Source organism: Silene latifolia, chromosome 10 (assembly GCF_048544455.1).
Source record: "Silene latifolia isolate original U9 population chromosome 10, ASM4854445v1, whole genome shotgun sequence".
NCBI lineage: Eukaryota > Viridiplantae > Streptophyta > Magnoliopsida > Caryophyllales > Caryophyllaceae > Silene > Silene latifolia.
Genome location: NC_133535.1, coordinates 132,655,556 through 132,676,418, shown reverse-complemented (window position 1 = coordinate 132,676,418; position 20,863 = coordinate 132,655,556). Strand labels below are relative to the sequence as shown.

The 20,863-nt window shown below is 35.6% G+C and overlaps 2 protein-coding genes and 1 long non-coding RNA gene across 3 annotated transcripts; 2 read left to right on the top strand and 1 right to left on the bottom strand.

The window, feature by feature from the left end:
* Positions 1–8,030: 8,030 nt before the first annotated feature.
* LOC141605970 (FBD-associated F-box protein At5g56370-like) lies at positions 8,031–10,715 on the bottom strand. The gene is made up of 3 exons (XM_074424924.1): positions 9,057–10,715; positions 8,693–8,886; positions 8,031–8,459 (listed from the first exon to the last, which is right to left on the bottom strand). The coding sequence occupies exons 1-2, from the start codon at positions 10,260–10,262 to the stop codon at positions 8,821–8,823; spliced, it is 1,272 nt and encodes a 423-aa protein (XP_074281025.1). The 5' UTR covers positions 10,263–10,715; the 3' UTR covers positions 8,031–8,459; positions 8,693–8,820.
* A 569-nt stretch (positions 10,716–11,284) lies between these two features.
* On the top strand, positions 11,285–12,963 carry LOC141609195 (serpin-ZX-like). The gene is made up of 2 exons (XM_074428353.1): positions 11,285–11,728; positions 11,916–12,963. The coding sequence occupies exons 1-2, from the start codon at positions 11,300–11,302 to the stop codon at positions 12,417–12,419; spliced, it is 933 nt and encodes a 310-aa protein (XP_074284454.1). The 5' UTR covers positions 11,285–11,299; the 3' UTR covers positions 12,420–12,963.
* Positions 12,964–16,446: 3,483 nt separating this feature from the next.
* LOC141609194 (uncharacterized) lies at positions 16,447–17,959 on the top strand. The gene is made up of 4 exons (XR_012527281.1): positions 16,447–16,552; positions 16,695–16,783; positions 17,510–17,561; positions 17,843–17,959. It is a non-coding gene; the product is annotated as an uncharacterized LOC141609194 (long non-coding RNA).
* Positions 17,960–20,863: the final 2,904 nt, after the last annotated feature.

Sequence of the window (20,863 nt, the reverse complement as noted above, 5' to 3'; positions counted from 1 at the left end):
GAAGGGGTCATAGTATGCCTACCGACGAAGAAGGGAGTCATTGGAGTTTGACCTATAAAGACCGTTCTCAATTTTGGTTTATACGAGGAAGATCCCATCGACTTAATTATAATTCATTTTAAGTGAACGAATAACTAGCGTTTGCGTGAATGAATTAATTTAGGTGATGGCTTAAAATCGTGTGACATGCGAATGTCAAAGAAAACTAACTCGTGACCTCTATATGTGTCAGTTTTCATGCAATTATTAGGTGGTTTGGTTTTTAGGCGGAATATGATGCATACTATCGTTGCAATAAAATAAATAAATGAATGCAATACGTAAATAAAAATTTCCTAGTGTGGCCTATCCTAGTAAAAAGAACAAAATACAACTTTGGAATCCACCGTTGGACCCGAAAAGCTTGTCTTGATGTTCCATCTTTGTCCATGTAGCGGGAGTGAGCATCCGGTCTCCATCTTTAGTCTTCTCAAAAATTACAATTTAAAATTTACAAATATAAACCTATTTACATTCTAAATAAAAACTGTAATTAAAAGAAATAAAATGGAGATACGAGATCTCAAAATACAACCAAGACCGTGTTCCATCATTACGGTAACACGTTCTACTAAGGCCACACTAAGTTACAACTGTTTGCTAAATAATTAAATACGTAATTAAAAGGCATTCAAAACATTCAAAATATAAACAAGAACGATAAATTAAAATGCATCAACTAAAAATTAAATTTATTCGTGACATAATTCCGTAATTATGTTAAATTTTTATCCAAACCACCAAAGATAATTAAAATTATATGACAAAACCGCTTTAGCCAAATTAATTTTAATCCGAGATAATCCGTTACAATAAATCGTTTTAAAGTAACTTTATTTTACGTGGGTGAACCGTTTCACTAACAAGCGAGAGCATAAAAACCGTTTTATGCATTAAAAGGCCGAAAAAAAAAACAGAAAAAAAAATTTTTTTTTTTTTTTCTTCTGTACTGCTGTACGTGAACAGTACCAGGGGCCAAAAAAAAATTTTTTTTTTTTTTTATAGAATGCTGAAAAGCCGAGAGCCTTTAAGGCCAAAAAACAATTGTACGGCTCAAACTCGTGAGCAACAAAAGATCAAAACAAAACGGTTTGATAAAACACAATAGCAATTTTAATCTAATCCGTATAGAAAACAAACTACAATTGTAACATCTTCAACATATAGCAATAATTATCGGTTAAAATTGCTACATGTGAAGAACGATTGAAAACAAGAGATCGAACGATCTAACAAAATTGTGTGGCACGCATAACGATGCAAAAAAACAGAAAAACAGGCCGTGAAACAAGAAGGCCACACGGTTTTCTAAAAGAAATTAGCCACACGAAATTTTATGCAATCATTTTGATCGATCTTTAACATATTGCAATGAATATCGATTACAATACAAAATGCAAAGATCGAAATGAAAACAAAACAAAACAAAATCACAACCAACAACCGTGTACATGGACACGGTTCCCAATGATCCAAAAAAAAAAAACGCAGCAACAACAAGAAAAAAAAAATTTCTGCCGTGTAAAAACTGTGGCTGCCGAGACAAATTTTTGGAACAAAAAACATCGATTCATTTCGTTTAAAGAAAATTACATAAGAAAAATTACGTGGCCTCGCTCTGATACCACTTGTAGGGTTAGATCCGTATAAAACCCTTTCTTTATAGGATTATAACGCAAAATTTATATGTAAATTATAGTCATGAAACGAAATTAACAATGAAAACGATAAAATTATAGAAATAACCTTCGGTCCTAGTGCAAAAGGCAATGAGAGATCAAGTTAGATCTCCTCCTAATCGTTGCACCCAAGATATCCGAGTAATGCCCTTGTGCTAGAGAGAATCCCCTAATTGCCTTGCAATATCGAGGGGATTGTTTTGTGAGTTTGTGTTGGATGAGAGATCCGGGATTCAGGAGGCACAATTCCCAAAACCCTAATATTTTTTAGCAAATGAATTAGGTTAGAAGTGAAAGGAGAAAGCTCTCCTTATGCCCTCTCTAATTCGGCCAAACCGAATGGATCAAGGGGAAGTGGGCTTCCACTTCCTCTTAATTTAAACTTGTGGCCCGGTTCATAATTCGCTAAGTGTATATGACACGGTCTAATTATAAACTGTCATCGGTTATCGGATATTAAAGCATCAACCAATTACACGGATTAGTTGAATTATTTAATACGTGTCCGACAAAGACAATATCGTATAATTATATTTATCCAATATACATTAATCAAATATAAATCGCTTATATTTAATTTTACGAATTAACTGGTTAATTCGCCTTAGCCCATGATATTTAATCCGTATTAAATATTATATCTCAACATCACATTTTAACTAATTATTAGTCAAATAACTCAGACTAACTGGTTAGTCAAAATTGGCATCTACATGACTGTATTTTCATACCGTCACATCACTCAAACGTATCCTATAGGTGTGACTTTTAGGGACCAGTTGATCACCGCCATCTGTATGACAATAACGTCAAACTTATCTAGCAAGCCAACCGTTATTGATAAACGTGGATCAACTGATAATGATACCAAAAGTATGCCCTTTGATCCTTTTAGAGGTTTATAAGTCCTTGCACTAACTGTTAAGGACACCAACCCCAACAATAAGCCCATATGCCAGCTCATAAACAATGTCATCTGTAATAGTCGCGCAACTGATCTCTACCGTCTTCAAGTTTTTCAATGCCGTCACGTTCACACTCCATGGCCATAGTAAATTCACACCAAGACTACAAAAAAAAGGGATATTCTACATGGTATCCCTCAATTTTTCGACTTTCTACATGGTATCCTACACTTTTTAAAACATACATGGTACCCCTAATTATTGTCATTATCACTAAGTATACCCTAAACTTTATTTTCCGTCAATTAAACTCAGTTCTAGGCGTTAAGTGATTACTTGGACGCATAACCAACCTTGTCATTTATTATCACATGACATAAGAACTCTATTAGGCTCAATATCCATCTTTGGACGTGATAATTTGATAAGGAATCAATAAATTCCTCTAGGCTAGGATAGACTAAACCTGTTGTTATTGTTATGTTACGAGCTTTATAACTTTTTTATTATATTATAATAAAAATTGGAATGAAGCCCCTTGGGCTAGGAAAAGATCAAGGGTAGGTCGAGCGCTCATAAACTCGCTCAGTGCTCTCTGAACCGTGCGGGAGGGTTTCCCATCACACGGCTCACCAACTTGATTTTCCGCGGAAACCATATATCCTATTTAAAAAAAAGGGCCCGGGAAAAGAGGAAAGGTATCCCTTTACTTTTCCATTCCGTTAAAATTTTTTTAGCCCATATATATCAATAAATAGTAGAATGTATCTTAGGCGTAAAACTTAAGCTGGAAAATTTTAGTTTTGTTAATCTTTATAGGGGATTGATAGAGTCAAATAATGTCGAGTCAATTAGTTGTGTTTAGTATATTTTTGTTACCAAATTCCGGGTTTTGAATATAAAATGTTGTATATGTCGGTTGATACACTCTAATTGTAACTTTGGTTAACTATAATTGTCATTGGCTTATATGTCTTGAGGTTGGTGTAAGTCGATTATGTCGGTGACTTGAGGAGAAGAAATGATTTTGCCAAAGCCAAGTCAAAGAGATCGAGATATAGACAAGTCAAAGTCAAGGGGTCATACCCGAGCCATGGTCAACCAAGGTGAAGGAGGAGAGTCAAAGGTAAGCCAAGGGAATAAGTGCAAAGTCAATAGAAGCAAGTAAAAGGAAGAATTGAAGCCTTGACATGCACAAACAAGAGCCAAAGTGAAGAATTGAAAACTCGGTTTCATAAGAGTCAACTTCAAATAGATATACCTCGAGTTCTAGAACACATAACGACGCAAGGCCAATTGGAGGTGAAAGCTTGTGATCTTAGCTTTCCAACGGTAGGTCACACGCCTCGTTTAGCCAAGAAATGAGGGAGATATGGTCTTCGAAAGATGATGCTGTTAGTCTGAAGCGCAGCATGCGCAATTGTGCGCAGCCTGCGCAAATACGCGCTATGCTCTGGATATCGCAACTCTAGTTCCGTGTTTTGGGTTTTCTTAAGGGACTTAACCTAAATTCTCGTGCCTCCCTATATATATATATATATATATATATATATATATATATATATATATATATATATATATATATATATATATATATATATAGAATTTCGAGATTTAAAGGGAGACTCCTACTCTCATCTAAACATCATTTCATCTCATATAATCTCATTCACTCTCAATAATTAGGTTTTGAATCTTGTAACATTTTAGAAGATTTTTCTAAAAAAGTTGTAATCTTTCTTTCCGTGTTTTATGACGACTATGGAAGGCTAATCTTCCACTACTTGGTGTAATCCATTTCAAGCTTTTATCTTTATCATTGTATTGACTCTCTAATCTCTACTCTTTCATTTATTTCAATTTCTATGTTTGAATGTCATGATGAATGTTTTGTTGTGAGAAGTAATTACCCTTGCTCTATAACACTCATCTAATGCTTGAATGTTGCAAAGTTTCTTACTTTTGTGATGTCTTGTTGAAGCAACTCATATTGTTGTTATCTTGGTTTAAAGTATCAACCTTTGTGAGTAGAAATTGAATATGTCATTGGGTTTGTTGGCTTAGACATACTCTTGTGATATTCCATTTATTTTCCTCTTCGTTTTGCTCTTCATGCTCTTAGCTACAATTCATACATGGTTTAATGTTAGAATTTGTAGTTTAAGTAGGATTATCATTATTGGCTTAGATAGTGGTAATCATTTGCTTGAGGTTTGTTGTTGGGCAAATGAATTTAGAGAGAAAAGAGTCATACTTTGAGAAAAGGTGGAACTTGTAGGATTATACCAAGTTTCCTCCCATATTATTGTTGTTTGCATATCAAGTGTTTGTTGATTTGATTCTTAGGAAAGTTTACATCTTTAGTTTTGTTATGCTTGTTTCCAATCAAATGTCTTTCTCCATTTATGTCACCACTTGTTTACCATTGTTCATAACCATTGTTTGTTGATAAACTTAGTTAGTAAGTCTTAATTGTGGTTAGAGTCTTAATTAGTTAATAGAATCCTAATTAGTTGCCACATAGTTTACAATTCAAGTTTTAGTCTTAATCCCTTCTCTTGGGTTCGACCCTTACTTTCCTTTACTACTATTCTTAATTGCATAGTGTAGAGTCAAGTTTGGTTTATAAATTATTAATTTGATAGTTTAATTCTAGTATTTAACGACTTAGTATTTAGTTAGTCAAGGATTCAACCAAAGGGCAGGAAGAGATAATTCTTTGAAGCATATCCTCCTCTAGAGACATCGGCTCTAAAGTCAAATGTGTGAGAGGGAGACAAGCTCCATCATTTCATAATATGATATCTCATAATCTCAATGTTGCGACATTTCAAAACTTTGAGCGAATTCGCACAAAACAGAAACTCAGGCGGTATGTCGTCAATCTCACCATGAATACGGATTTCCAACTCCTCAATATGGTTTAGCACGGCGATCTTTATCCAAATGTCAACCAAATTTTTCATCAACTATCGGAACATCTAGATACATATCTTTCTTATTCTATACTCTAGAATGAAATAAATATATCTTAGCATGGTCCCATGTACGAACTCCACAAAATGTTTAAGTTTATCATTCTTGTGTAAAAAGTTATTTTTCACAAGTATTTGTATTTCTAATAAGGGGTTATTTAAATAAGTATTTTTGGTCACAAAATACCGGTACTCCACAAAACTTGGCAAGTCGGCAATGATAATGCCACACCAACTTTTACTAATGCCACGAATATTCAGTGTAGTGGGAATACACTGATGTGACAATTTGCCTTACAGATTTTCGTGGCACTTAACTTTAGTCGTGGAGTTATGAGGCCCCTCTATCAATAGATCTGTACCCAGTAGATGTGACTCGTGTGAGAATTATAAGGTCATTGTATATTGTAGAAGCCTTTTTAATGACGTTTTGACTTTTTATTAGGCTTAGTAAATTTTGTAAATTGCATCCTCACAATTGAAGGACTATGGATGCGATTTTTATCATGAGAGAGTTGATGGAACACCATCGGGACAAGAAAAAGGACTTGCATATGGTTTTTATTGACTTGGAAAAGGCATATGATAGGGTACCAAGAGAAGTACTTTGGTGGGCTTTGGCGAGAAAGGGTGTGTCTCGAAAATATATTGACCTCATAAAGGACATGTATGAGGGGGCAACTGCAAGTGTTCACACTAATGTTGGGAGAACGCAAGAATTTCTCATTACTATCGGGGTACATCAAGGTTCCGCACTTAGTCCTTTTCTCTTTGCTATAGTTATGGATGAGTTGACAAAGGATATTCAGGACGACATCCCTTGGTGTATGATGTTTGCTGATGATATTGTGTTGATTGATGAGACGAAAGAGGGGGTGGAGAGAAAGTTGGAATTGTGGAGGCAGACTTTAGAGACTCGTGGGTTTAGACTGAGCAGGAGTAAGACTGAGTATTTGAGATGTGAGTTCACTAAAGTGGCGGGGTTGAGATCGACAAAGGCGGGGAGTATTATCTTCGATGGGAATGTTGTTGAGGGGTCGGATTTCTTCAGATATCTAGGATCTATTATTCAAAAAGATGGGGAGTTAGACGGAGATGTGGCTCACGGAATTAAAGCGGGATGGTTGAAATGGAAGAGTATTTCAGGGTTTCTTTGCGATAAAGATATGCCCCAAAGATTAAAGGGGAAATTTTATCGCACTGCAATTAGGTTTGCCTTACTTTACGGTTCCGAGTGTTGGGCCGTGAAACATTGTCACATTCAAAAGATGAGTGTGGCGGAGATGCGCATGTTGAGGTGGATGTGCGGACATACAAGGAAAGATCGATTAAGGAATGAGGTGATTAGGGATAAGGTAAAAGTGGCGTCAGTAGAGGACAAGATGATGGAAAACCGACTAAGATGGTTTGGCCATGTGAGAACGAGACCTATGGGCGCACCAATTAGGAGGCTGGACACTTGGAGAACAAAAAAGGTCCCTAGACGTAGAGGAAGACCGAGACAGACATGATTGAGAGTGATAGAGCACGATATGAGATTTCTGGGGCTTCAGGAGACTATGGTGACGGAGAGGGCACAATGGAGGGAAATGATACATGTGGATTTTTGGTATATGATGTTTTTTTGACATATTTAGTGTTTTTATTTAATTTAAAGAAATTAAATTATTTATTCTTCTCTCCTTTATTACACTTTATTACCAACCACTTTCCTATAAATTTTACTTGGTTTACTTTTAAGGCATTCCGGATCCTTAATTCTTTCGGTTTTTAAAATCGTTTTAATCTTTTCTCTCAATTTAAATTTTATGTTTTTATAAAAGAAATCTGGAATTCGATTTTAAAACCCCTAAGTTTACCTTGACTTTCCATTACATTTTCGTTCTTCCTTTTTGTTTTTCATTTTCCTCTTTTATTCGCATTTTGAGGCGTGCGTTCACCCATGGACGGTTCGAAAGGATGATTCATGTCAGCCGACCCCAAATCATTTTGGGATTAAGGCTCTGATGTTGTTGTTGTTGTTGCATCCTCACAATTATCTGGCAACTTTTATTTTCTTTTAATACACAGTAAATATAGGACTTTGGCAAAAACTCTAACTCCAGCAGCGACACAGGAAAGTGCGCGGTTGGAAGGGTGCTGGGCATGGTGAGGAAGCGAGAGTGCGGTTGCAACAGGGGTGCAGGGCAGTGGGGCACGATAGGTCACTATTTGGGGGAAATGGTGACCTATCCTTATATGGATTGAAAAATGACAAATGATAAAATTCGAAATCAATTCCCATAAGTTAATCTAATCATTAGCTGCATATCCTTTATAATGTCTTTCCATTATCAACTACAAGGATCAGGATTCAAGAAGTTGATTTTGAAAAACACCATTCCGAAAGAACTTCCCAAGCTCAGATATATCGCGTAAATTAATCAGAAAAATAAATCAACTCAAGTCGAGTAAAATCTCCAATAATCAGTATAGCTAGTAGATCAATAGCATACAGCAAAATACTCGTACAATATAATTCCATAGTCGGGTACAGATCAACAGCATATAGTTGGGAACATCATTTCAGATATGGAACCAACAAGGGTGTCGGCATCACCAAGGTCGCTACTATTCCAATACAAGTCTTAATTTTCCACCTGGTGGCGAGTTCACCAAAGGTACACACAAGAATCCCGTAGTAGATTCACATATTTAAGATTTTCTTCTATAAGCTAAACTTGGAACCACGACAGTCTAAACCTGACCTCAATTTTAGATGGTTCTGAGAGTAAGCTTGAGCAATCGGCACCTTCAACTTCAATGCTTTTCAGTGGATGCTTATAGCAATGCACTTTGCGTTTCAGGATATACAAAATCCACTATAAAAACAAGTACGGAAACATAAGAGGGATTAGTTCCAAGGAGACGATCTAGTCCAGAAAAAGATGCACTATAATATTATATGGTGGAAATTATGTGTCGGGATTCGGGAACTAGGATTTGGCTAATACTTTTACGATTCCAGCTTGATGAATGACCCAGAAAATAAAAAATGCACCAAGGCGATCTCCTGGTTTTTACTACTCGATACGTAGGTGAAGCAAAAAAGTACCTCAGAAGCGGGATTCTGTAAACCTGTTGTTATTGACAGCACATCAGGGTGGCAACACCAAAACAATGCATCCAGAAAGCCAACGATGGAAAATTCTGTAAGATTCGAAGCACTTATTCCACATAGCTTTAACCCCTGAGTTTGTATGGTTGGCCAGTGCCAATATTCCTCAGCTCGTCCTCATCGACCATAATCTGTGTAGATACCAACATAACTGCCATTAGTCCATTACTATCATCAGACAATTCAGTACACTAGGTAAAACTGTATGACCCCGTATTCAAAATACAGAATCGCGATACAACTATATTTGGTCATTAGTGGATAAGAAAATTACATATAATAAATAAATGTGAAATCATACCTCAAGAGGATTAGACAAGTCAATCACTAGAGATTTGAAGAAGTTTGTTTCTGCAAGAAACTTCTTTAGCTCAACAAGCCAGACGGTGGTGAGAGAATCCGGCTCCAACGGAAGGAATTGAGCATTACAATGATCTGGCACTCTAACTAACGACAGAGAGGTCTCAACCTCACAGTTGTATGAAAATTCAAGCAATTTAGGAGCATCAATCGTTACCTTAATGAAGTGTAATGCATTGGCAATTCGAAATTGCTTGAGTGAATTGCTGGAGATATTAATGCATTTCAGCATTAAGCATTCAGACAATACTAAGCTTTCTAAGGCTATAAGCCCACATACCAGCTCGGAAACGATATCATCTGTAATAGAAGCCAAATCAAACTCTAGTTCTCTCAAATTTTTCAATGCAACCACATTCATATTCCATGGCCACAACGTATCGTCACCAAGACCACTGTAAACAAACTTTTGAAGCGGAGATTCTCGGAGGTTAGATTGCATTGTTTCACTACGACGACATTTGTCTACTCCATTATCTTTTTTCACCCGAGGGAGTGAAATATTTACAAGGCAGTTGTCATATGTAATATCTAATTCAACCAAGGGGGAGGAAGAGATTATTCTTTGAAGCATATCCTCATCTACAGTATCCAAGTAAAAAGTTAAATATTCGAGAGAGACGAGATCCATAGTCTTATAATATGGCAGCATAACGGACTCACATTTCAAAACTTTAAGCGATTTTGCACAAAATAGAATCTCAGGCAGCCTGTAGTTATATCCACAAACAACCTTAATTCCAAAATTTTGGATTTCGCTTTGCACCGCGATCATTATCCATTTATCAATCAAAGACTCTATCTTGTCATCAATCTTAGGAAGCATAAGGTACATTTTTGTTATTCTATACTTCTGCGTAAAGTATCTTTGCATCGTCTTATCAATGAACCCCACCAAACGTTCAACTGTATCGTCATCAAAGTTGTAAGGACCCTCCCTATATTCCTGAAAGTACTTAGGCTGAAAATTCAAAACCGGAACAGAAGACCAGGCTCCATACCACGTCTTAGACAGTACACTAGCGCGACACGCCTCTTTAGTATCGAGCATTGAGAGAATAGTATGCAGGATAAAATCCGGAAGCTCCGAAATTCTATCAACTATACCCTTTTGCATTATTTTTGCTACATTCTCCGCAAACCCCATGATTTTTTCACAGGAATTTCGTCAAACAGTTGGCATGCACTATACAAATTCCTAATCTTTAACTAATCTAACAAATACCCAACTCACAGTTCTTGATCATATCTTAACTACAAATTAAAATTCTGAACTACCCAACTCGAATGACTAGATATCAGAGTTATGCAACATACTAATTAGAAAAATGGAAGATAAGAGAACATATACCCGGTAAATTCAGTTGGATCCCTTCATACTTTCTGGGTCAATTTTGCAGACAAAAGTACTCCGTACTCCGTATTCCGTAACATATTTGCTTGAAAAATGGGTAGACCTTAAATTGGGGATAAATGATGGAGTGCAGTATTTTTTTTTGGCGCCAAAAAGAGCTGACAGGTGAACAAGTGACTGGATACAGTATCTTTCGGTCAATTAGTCTAGAGCTGGCGAAAGCTTACCCAATCCGACCCGTTTGAAACTCGAGGACTCGATAGTTCCTGAAAATTTGGTAAACCAAAACCGACTCGATCCGAGGGTAAACCGATAGCACTATAGCAGCCTTATTTTTTCCAACCTGAACCGACTTGACTCGACCCGTGACTCGATATTGAATCAATCGGATTGATGACCCGAATCCCATAATAAACTATCTTAATAATGTTGTTAATAAGAACAAATTGACATTGATCTTAATTATTCACTCAAAACACCACTTTTATATCATTAAACCATGTTTCTTATCATGTATCAATATCGAAGATGTCTTGTCTAGTGATTATTAAACTAGCTTAGTAAATTTAAGAGTTTTCCTAATCTTAGTAAATAAAAGCACCATACAGTTATGGAGATATTTGATAGAATTATATTTCCTATTAAATCTCTTATTTCAAAATCATATAATATAATAATATTATTTAACAGACTATTCCAAAAAAAATCAAAAAATCTTCCAAAATATTCTAAAAATCAACGTGGCTTAACAAACTATATAAGTCCATATTGCGTACCCAAAAACATAGCTATCAAATAAAAGAAAATCTCTTTACTTCAAGAAGTTCAACATGAGTAGTAAAGGGACAACCAGGGTTACCAAGCAAGCCGTAAAAGAAGAAGAATTTGTAACATCAAACTTTTCTTTACAAGTCGCTACACATGTAATTCAACAAAATTTGTCAAATAACAAGAGCGTAGTTTGTTCGCCGGTGTCGATCGATGCTATTCTTAGCATCCTAGCCCTGGGAGTCGAGAATTCGACGCTTGACCAGCTACTTGCGCTGCTTGAACATGGGGATGTGAGGGAATTGAACACCGTGGCACGTAAATTACGTGCTGTTCTTAAAGTTACCCATGATGACGATGAAGATGCACCCAAGATATCGTTTGTTAATGGGTTGTGGTTGAATCAACGGTTCTCGTTGAAGCCAGCTTTTCAGAAAGTTTTGAAGGAGCTTCATATGGCCGAAGCTAGGGCTGTGGATTTCGTCAATCAGGTACGCCGATATTTTTACAATTTTTTTTCTTTTTTATACTATCGGTTTTATTCAAATCGGTCTAGATAGGACCATTAAGGCAGTAAAGATTTCTCGTGAATTTTAAAATTTTTGGTTAAGTTAGAACAATAATCCCTTAGTTTTTAGGCTAACAAGCTTAATTTTGTTTTTGTTTTTGTTTTTAAAGGCGGATCAAGTGGTTAATGAGGTAAACTCATGGGCGAAACAAGAAACAAAAGGGTTGATCAAACAAGTTCTTTCAAGAAGGAATATTAATTCCGGCACTCTTCTATTTTTGGCTAATGCATTGTATTTCAAAGGAAATTGGCATAAATATTTCAAGTCAGAAAATACGATTGATGATGAATTTAATCTTCTCAATGGCGACAAAATTCGAGTTCCCATGATGAACCAACTGCACCAGTACTTCGACTATCAAATGTCTGATAGTTGCCAGGTTCTAAAGATGCCATACAAAATAGGGAAATACTCTGACAATGATGATGAAGATGAGAGGAAGACATTCTCAATGTATATCTTTCTACCGTGTGAGACGGACGGTTTACCAAATCTCATGAATGATATCAAAATTGATGCAAATTTGTTCAACAAACTCGAGTTTGTCAGAATCACCATCTTTCAATCCCGAAATTCAAATTTGAATGCGAGCTTTCACTTAAAGAGCCTATGAAAGAACTGGGCTTATTATTGCCATTTGAAAAAACCTGCAAGGATTTTTCAGGAATGACGGACGTGACTGAGCCGATCTACGTAAGTGATATATCTCAGAAGTGCTTTGTCGAAACTAATGAACGTGGGACAGTTGCTGCAGCTGTCACTCGGATGCAATTCTTTTGCGGAGCTGCAAGACCTACTAAACCGCCTCCTCCTCCAATAAACTTTGTGGCTGATCACCCGTTTATGTTTGTGATCAGGGAAGATGTTTCGGGGGCTATACTTTTTATTGGGACGGTGCTTGATCCCCGACAGAATTAAATAAGTCCCTGTCCTAATTTTCTATTCTAATTGGCTATTTTGTTTCGCATTTATAAGAAATAATTGATCTTTGACGATTTTAATGATGCTAAAGAGTATTTAGTATTTACATTGTTATATTATAATTAGTACGGAGTATCCAATATGTATGTTGATTAGATTTGTGTCGCAATCAGGCTGTGTTACCTCTGATACTAAAACGGAATTGAATTGAAAATCGCAAAGGATTAGAAATGTTAGTCTGAGTAAGAAATACCGATACCACCAATAATGAAGGAAGCAGCGACAGGCGAGCATTTACGGGACATTTAATCCCCAGGAGACGTCAAAATGAAAAGAAAAATGCCTTCTAAAGCAATCTATGTGCTTCGCTCAATAATCAACTCTTAATCATTTGTTAGTTCCCATCACTTGTTAGTTCCTTCTGTGGTCATAAAACAACGCGAACATCCGAAGCTGTAAACATAAAGACTTCTGTCAGCAGTGTGATTTTGTAGGACGGCCGGTTTGGGGTATTTCATAATTATCAGATTCACTACAAATACGGCCTTACAATTCGCATCGCTTTTAAACTATCGAATATAATTCGGTCTATACAATTGGTTTATAAATTAATTTCCTTACTCATACAATCATATACTTCTACAGTTCTACTAATATGAAAAAAATGACACCATTTTAAAATATTACACACATACTTGCACGACTTAAATCGGGGATTTTTCTAAGTTTCAATTCTCATGACACTGTGTATTCTATATTTCTCTTGCCAGAAGGACACATCGTCACACATGTAGTCATGTTACTCATGTGCATGTTTTAATTAATTACCCAATATCAGGAGGATAGTAACCCAAATTCTACATTGAAAAATAGAAGAGCGTTGGCTTCTTTATAGGGCTTTCATAAATCCACGAAGTGTCTGTATTAAACCACGGACATTCCGAGCATTATACTCCTATAAAGGTAACTTGTGGACCAATTTGTGGGTCCAGGATTGGTCCTTGTAGTTTTGGGGGACCTATCCAAATACAATTACAAACTCTTCGTGAAGTGAGGGTCGAACATAGGATCATCCACTTCATAAAGCCTTCTTCTTACTACTGGATCATCAAGTCGGGGGCCCAGCGCGGCCGCACTGCTTGCACGTGCCCGGGCCGGCCTTGTGTGCTAAACTTGAAGAGGACACATAGATGGTTTACTTTGTGTGTGCTAATATCTTGATATTGTGGTATTGGGTATCCACTAGTAAGAGAGTAAAAGAGAGTCAAGCTTTATCATTTGTTGGTTACTAAAAAGAGATTATACCAAGTTCTTTCTCATTATTGATTGTTACCTATTAAGTGTTTGTTATATGGCCACAATAGCAAAGTCTCCATTTTTTACTTTTTTTCATGTTGTTTCCAACCAAAGATTTCTTCTTTTATGTTTCCTACATGTTGAACATTGTTAATATCCCTTGTTTGTGATTAGTTTCAATTATTGAGTCTTAATTATCATTAGTACTTTAATTAATTGTTAGTCAATAGTTTACAATTCAAGTTTTTAGCTCAAGGTCCCTTCTCTTGGGTTCGACCCTAACTTGTCATTTTACTACCTTGTTGTTAGAAGTTAATAGAGTCTAGTTAGGTCTATAAATTGTTTGTTTGATAGGTTAATTAGTGGATTAACTGTGACACCCCCACATACCAAGGTGCCTTACCAGGACTACCCTAACATGAGAGACCGTCACCATCTCGGTTGCCCGATGTTAGTATATCAAAGTTACCATTCCAAAACAACATTTATTAAAGTATACGTAGTTAATGATTACATGTTCCAAAAACCAAATCCAAAATAAAGAGTACTAATGTTCAATAACTGAAACTGAAAGATAAATCTCATGACAGCGGAAGCTAGACTCGAGTGATGACTCCCCACCTCGTCCCCATAGCTAATAATCATCATTACCTGTCACAATCTGCTCACCATCCCCGAATGGATCACCATAGATTTTACAAAACCACAACGGGGTCAGTTTACTGCATAATCAAAATAAGACAAGTACGATATATAAGATAAACAGCTGATCATCATCCACCTCCAACTCCCAATCACATCAAGTAACTGACTACACATAAAAGTGTGTAGCCCTGCCAGTGAAGAACCGCAGCCGTTCCCACCAAATCCCCACTCATCAACGAGCGATAACCCTATTCATTAATGTGCATCCCCTCTTGTGGCGGGTTTCACAGAGGGCGAAACTAGGGCGTGAAACCACTCCCGCAAGTTACTCCACTCAGCCGAGGCCGCGCCTCGCGAACATCACCAACCATCACCACACCAACACCAATCTCCAATCCAACAACAGCAGATGATCACAATATCAATCGTACAAACAATTACCATATAATCTTAAATCAATTAAACAGTAAACCGAGTAGGGAAACTCTACCTTAGCACAACTGCAATGAGACAAACAAGCAAGCTAGAATGGCTCCTCTATGAAGTCTCCACCTAACAACAATCACATAATTCCAATTACCATATGCCAAAACCCCTTTCCCCAAAATCACAAATTAGGGCAAAACCCTAGAAGACAATTTAACGAAACTTATGAAATCAGAGGCTTACCGACACAATCGACGCAAAGAAAGATGAACTAGACTTACGAACGATCCACGCACTTGAGAAAGAGATTTAGAGAGGATTAGAGTTACGTAGTACTGCTTAGGTTTTGCTAAAATGATTAAGAACTGTAAATCCCGTTTTATATAACTCTAGTCCTTTCTAAATCAAACTGCGGAAATAAACCTCGACAGATCGGATACTCGGTCGAGTATATAGTATACTCGGCTGAGTATCCTTTACTCGCTCGACTATTCCCATACTCGGCCGAGTATTCCTGGGCAGCAAACTGTCCAGAAACACACGACACACTTACTCGACCGAGTAAGTCATATTCGGCCGAGTAACCAACTTAGAAAACCGTAGTATTACATTAACGACACCTTAGTAATTTCTCTATCATATGGCTTCCATAAATTGATGGAGTGTATGTATTAAGCTACGGACATTCTGAACATTATACCCCTATAAGTGTGCTCTCTGGATTCCATGCAAAAAGACAGCAGTACGTTAAAAGGGGTATTTTAGGTATATTGCTCATATTTTTCGTGGATTAGTGACTCCATTAGTATGAGATTTTATGGGAAGGAGATCAAACAAATCCGTATGAACTTGGCTCAAAACAGACAATATCATACTAATGTGACAGAGTGGTGGAGGCAATAGTTCCAATACCCAGATGCTACCCTATATCTATAAAATACTATTAAAAGCCTAAACTAAAATGGCTCATAAAGTCCACGTCAACAAAGCCACGTGTGATTGTAAAAAGCCACGTATGATTAACGCTATGCCACATTTGCTTTACGAATGTCACATCTATATACTATAATAAAAAGACAAAACAGCTTAGTCTACGTGGCATCATATATTGTAAAGCCTTATTTGAAAGGATTTTGTCCGTGAATCTTTGCTTCTTTGATAGAAAAACAAAGAAAATTGAAAAAAAAAGATTAATTATTGTTCACCGCATGCTATGTCGATCCTTCTTCTAAACGGTTAACTCAACATCACTTTTCTCCGTCTCTCAATTCCCCTCTTCATTTTCTTCGTAGTAAATTGGGTAAACATCATGAAGAAGGGCATTAATTGAGTAATCAATCAATTGACTATATAATCTAAGACGTTACCGTGATACCACACCATCTCCCTTTCCATTGTCCTGTATTAATTGGTCCTGTCATCTGTGGATGCCCGGCCGCTACTACCATCATTCCTAAGGTAAGGTTTATTTTATGTTTCTTGATATTTATTAGTTAATTGCTTTGATTATGGATTGAAGATACATTTACCATCTGATATGAATATGGTCTTTTTACTTTAATTAGTGCGATATTTTACTGGTTTATACCTTTCAAAGCAGATTGACATGGAAATTACTTTAAAAAAATCGATTCTTTTGATTGGTTCTTCCCCGAAACCTGAAGTAACACATCGTGAGTTTAGTTACAGGTGATTTTTTCTCTTCTTTTGTGTTTATTTTTCTCCCCTTTTCTGAAATAGGGTTTCATATAATTAGTATTTCCTCAAACACTCAACATGTTATTCTGAGTACTACCATTTTGGAAAGGGTAATTGTTATTACTACGTGTTAACTTTGAATCAACATTGGTGAGATATTCAATATGCTGGAACATTGATATCTATTGAGTACTTGAAAGGAGCAGTTTAATTGTACTTTAATATGAAAATTTCTAAATGAGGCCCTTGACTTCAGTAACAGAAAAACCAGGATTGCCGCCTCCTGTCATTTTGTGACTGAGCAACGTAGAAAAAAGATCTTCGCACATTGGTTATAATAATGTCTCAATACAATTTTCCATTAAAATAACATGAACCTTTTGTTTTGATGTGAGATTTAAAGGAGAAGGGAGTGGTGAGAAGGGGTAGGATCTAATTTATTTTGTTTCGTTAGTAAAAGAATGGTGGAGGGATTTGGAGTGGTGGGATAATGAATCCTTCTATTTCCCTCTTACAGGCCAGAATTTATCTCTTCTACAAAAGGAAAGATTTGGAGGGAAATCCCCTCCCTTTCACCTACCCCTCTTTCACTTTTTCTCCATTCTTTATATCCAAACAAGGGCTATGTGAATTGTCATATCCTCTAATGGTTTTATTATTGTACAACTCGAAAATAAATTCCGCCAGTCATTTGATATCCGAACACATTCTTTGCAGCTAAAGAGGATGTTGGGCTAACAATGGGAGCAAAGGTTCAAATCAAAATATGGTAATGATCAGAGCACATATCATAGCAAATTTATTCATATAATTCTATCAAGTTCACAACAAAGGCATGATTAGATCATTAGTTGTGAAGTTGAGCAGTTAATGTAGATATTTTGATGAAGTTATTGTCCTTTTTTATTATATTATGGATTATTCCCTTTTCTCAATCATTTGTTTGCTTTTTTGTTTTTGTTTGTGGGGTATTTGAAACAAAGGCAAACAAAAGATTGGGATGGTGAGAGTACTATTTATTTTGTGCTCGTAATAAAAAATTGTTTTCAGGTTCATTTCGTTGAGTTTGGGAATTTGGAGATATATGGTTGTATGCAAAAAAGGAGGGAATGCACTGTAATTTAATGGGAATGTCATTCTCACCCTACTATCCTTCAATTAACAGGTGTAGCGATTTGTCTTTACTCTTGCACGATTATTTTTGCCATTCGTAAGTTTGTTAATTAGCTATGTTAAATATTTGGCAAATTGTACAAATCGATCAATACCCAGGCACATTTCCAATTTCAATGATCCATAATTTACAATTCTAATCTATCTATCTATCGTATTGTTTAAAGTAATTTGTTTTGTAAAAAGTTGTTGTATTTTGATGTTCACAAAGCCCTCTCATTTTTGTGCAGGCACTATCATCTCACCTTATTTCATTTTTTAGTCCATGATTCGTAATTTTTTAGTGTACTTTTAGATGTGGGTTAATTAATTTTATCTACTGAAGAATGTAATTAACTCAGACTGAAAATCAGTTTTGTTTATAGTTGTTTGGTAGTTAGGTCTCCTGATCAGAATATGGCTGGAGTGAGTTCCCTTGATTTATAGCTGTATAGCGATAGTGTAATGCTAATTTTAGAGACTCGAAGTACACCGATTGCGTGACTTTGATGCTTCATTGGAGACGTAGGAAGAGGACATGAGTGTGGAGCCAAACTACTGTTTTGTTCTGAAACTAAACCTTCTATGCATCTTTAGATGATCTTCTGATAGCCAAAAGCAGTCTACTGTCAATTAATTTAGTACTCCGTATGATACACCACTTTTCTTTTGGTTTGAATACTTGTCGGTTTTCACCTTTTATTATGGTGTGTATGCAAATTTAAATGGTGGTATGAATCTCTTATATGTGGTACATAATATATTCTAACCTTGAAATATTAATTGGCAAATTTTGTAAATTGTACTACATTTTCTTTCACTCTTTCGCTCAATTAACTTTTCGTGTAACATTTATCTTCCATTTGTATTTTGTCAAACAGGTAATAAATCAAATGTCTTAGTGGAATTGTTGAAGTATGATGCAAGGCTGTTAATTTGACCTTCTAATAGTGTCAATGTAGAGGAAATATTTTGCATGGTTATTGGTTGGAAACCAATGTTTATTGCCGAATTTGTGGTTCGAATTTTGGTTGGAAACCAATGTTTATTGCCGAATTTGTGGTTCGAATTTTGAATGTTTTTAAGCCCTTCGGGGGCTGCAGTGACCAAGTGATCATCGCCCCAGCTCGTAGTCGAACCCGGGACCTCTCAACTCCTGCATTTCTGCAAGTTTTAAAGTTTAACCCGGCTACCACTAGACTAACACCACTTGGTTATAGAGAAATGTTTTTTGTTGTATTGATTTGGGTATATTTTTTTTTTTTTTTTATGAATTAAGAAAGCGCTAAGCGTTCTTAGGAGTTCAAATGGTTGTTTAAATCATATGTGTTTAAATCTCTATTTATAATTTCATTGGAAAATAAACATACTATATTTTTACTTTTATTTGCTGTTTTTTATTCCCATAAAAAAAAATTGAGACAAGAGTATATATAACATGTTGGTGACATGTATACACAAATACACATATATAGCAAATGACACAAATAATTAGAAAAACAAGCTTATAAAAAAAGTGGGTACATAATAGACTATAGATATATTATTTGAACCACCAGTGAGTCAATAAGTTATATGAATACTTTCATCCAAGTAAAGGATATACAAAAGTTATTCTCTAATATTTTTGCCAATACGTTGGAAATCAATCGAATTCACAACGAAAATATTTCAAAGTTGATGAATTGCGAAAAATTATAAATGTATTTGTCAAAGAAGTTTAAAAAACTTTATTGCATTTAAAAAACTAAACCTGTAATTTTAGCCTAATTAGTAAGATAAAATAAGTTGTATTTTAACATAGCGCTTTCTACCTATTATTCATATCGTTTCTAATTAACTAAAGACAATATGTAAAATTCATAGATAAATTAATTACTATCCATTCATTTAGAAATTTTACATGTTTACATTAATTTATTACTCTCATCACTGGAATATGTTATTAAGTAATAAGGAATAGAATTCGATGTCCATCTTTTCGTCTTTACTGGATAAAAATGGGGCCAAGTCTTTTAGAATACACCAAAATGACAATAAAAGTAATAAAATCTTATTCTAAAAAATCAAAATTCTCCACTGTCCCGTGCATTATTGCACGGGCACAAAAACTAGTTTATGCCTTAATAGTATAGATCCATTAAAAGGGTAACTGATCTTAATAAATCTTGGCTTTGGTTTCTTATGAAGAAACATATAAAAATGGCCCTCATTCATATTTTAAGCTGAGACCAATAAATAAATATACCATGTCATTACACAGAAAATTGATACACTTCATACAATCTTCCATTATTTCTGCATTTCTGGTTGTGATTTTGTTATTCTCAGGTATCATAATATCTTTCTATTTCTCTATATGATATCTAGTATGGATTGGATTATATTTTAAATATATAAAGAAAAAACATCTATTAAATTTGTACATGAGCTTAGGCCGTGCCTTCCAAAGAGGAGTGTCCGCTTCTGAAGCGCAGACAAGTTCTATTCCAACTAATACAACATTGGATGTCCAAAAATTGGTGGGAATACAGTTACTATGTTCAGACTGTGTAATCCAACCAAACGAATGCCAGTTATAATTTTGGAATTGGGGTTAATTAGGGAGTGAATTTTGAAATTCATATTGCCTAAAATTATAAGACAAATACTTAAACAAGTCCAAGTTCTCCTCAAAATTTATCTCAACAAGTCTCCCTTGACAAGAAAATTTAATCAATGCCAATGTGTCATCATCCACCCCAGTGTAAACCACAAAATATCTTTAAAACGCACAATGCATTCTTTTTTTTTTTTTTTTGTAAAATGTAAGTAATATTAATACAGTACTAAGTGAAAATACCAACCCATTACATCAATCGTTTATCAATTATCACAACAACTAAAATAGAGATGAAACTATGATTTTCTAAGTAAGCC

Coding starts and splice junctions, on each gene's coding strand:
- LOC141605970 (XM_074424924.1), bottom strand. CDS start 10,262: ATGGGGTTTGCGGAGAATGTAGCAAAAATAATGCAAAAGGGTATAGTT. Junction 8,887..9,056: donor ACTTGTCTAATCCTCTTGAG/GTATGATTTCAC, acceptor GTATCTACACAG/ATTATGGTCGATGAGGACGA.
- LOC141609195 (XM_074428353.1), top strand. CDS start 11,300: ATGAGTAGTAAAGGGACAACCAGGGTTACCAAGCAAGCCGTAAAAGAA. Junction 11,729..11,915: donor CTGTGGATTTCGTCAATCAG/GTACGCCGATAT, acceptor TTGTTTTTAAAG/GCGGATCAAGTGGTTAATGA.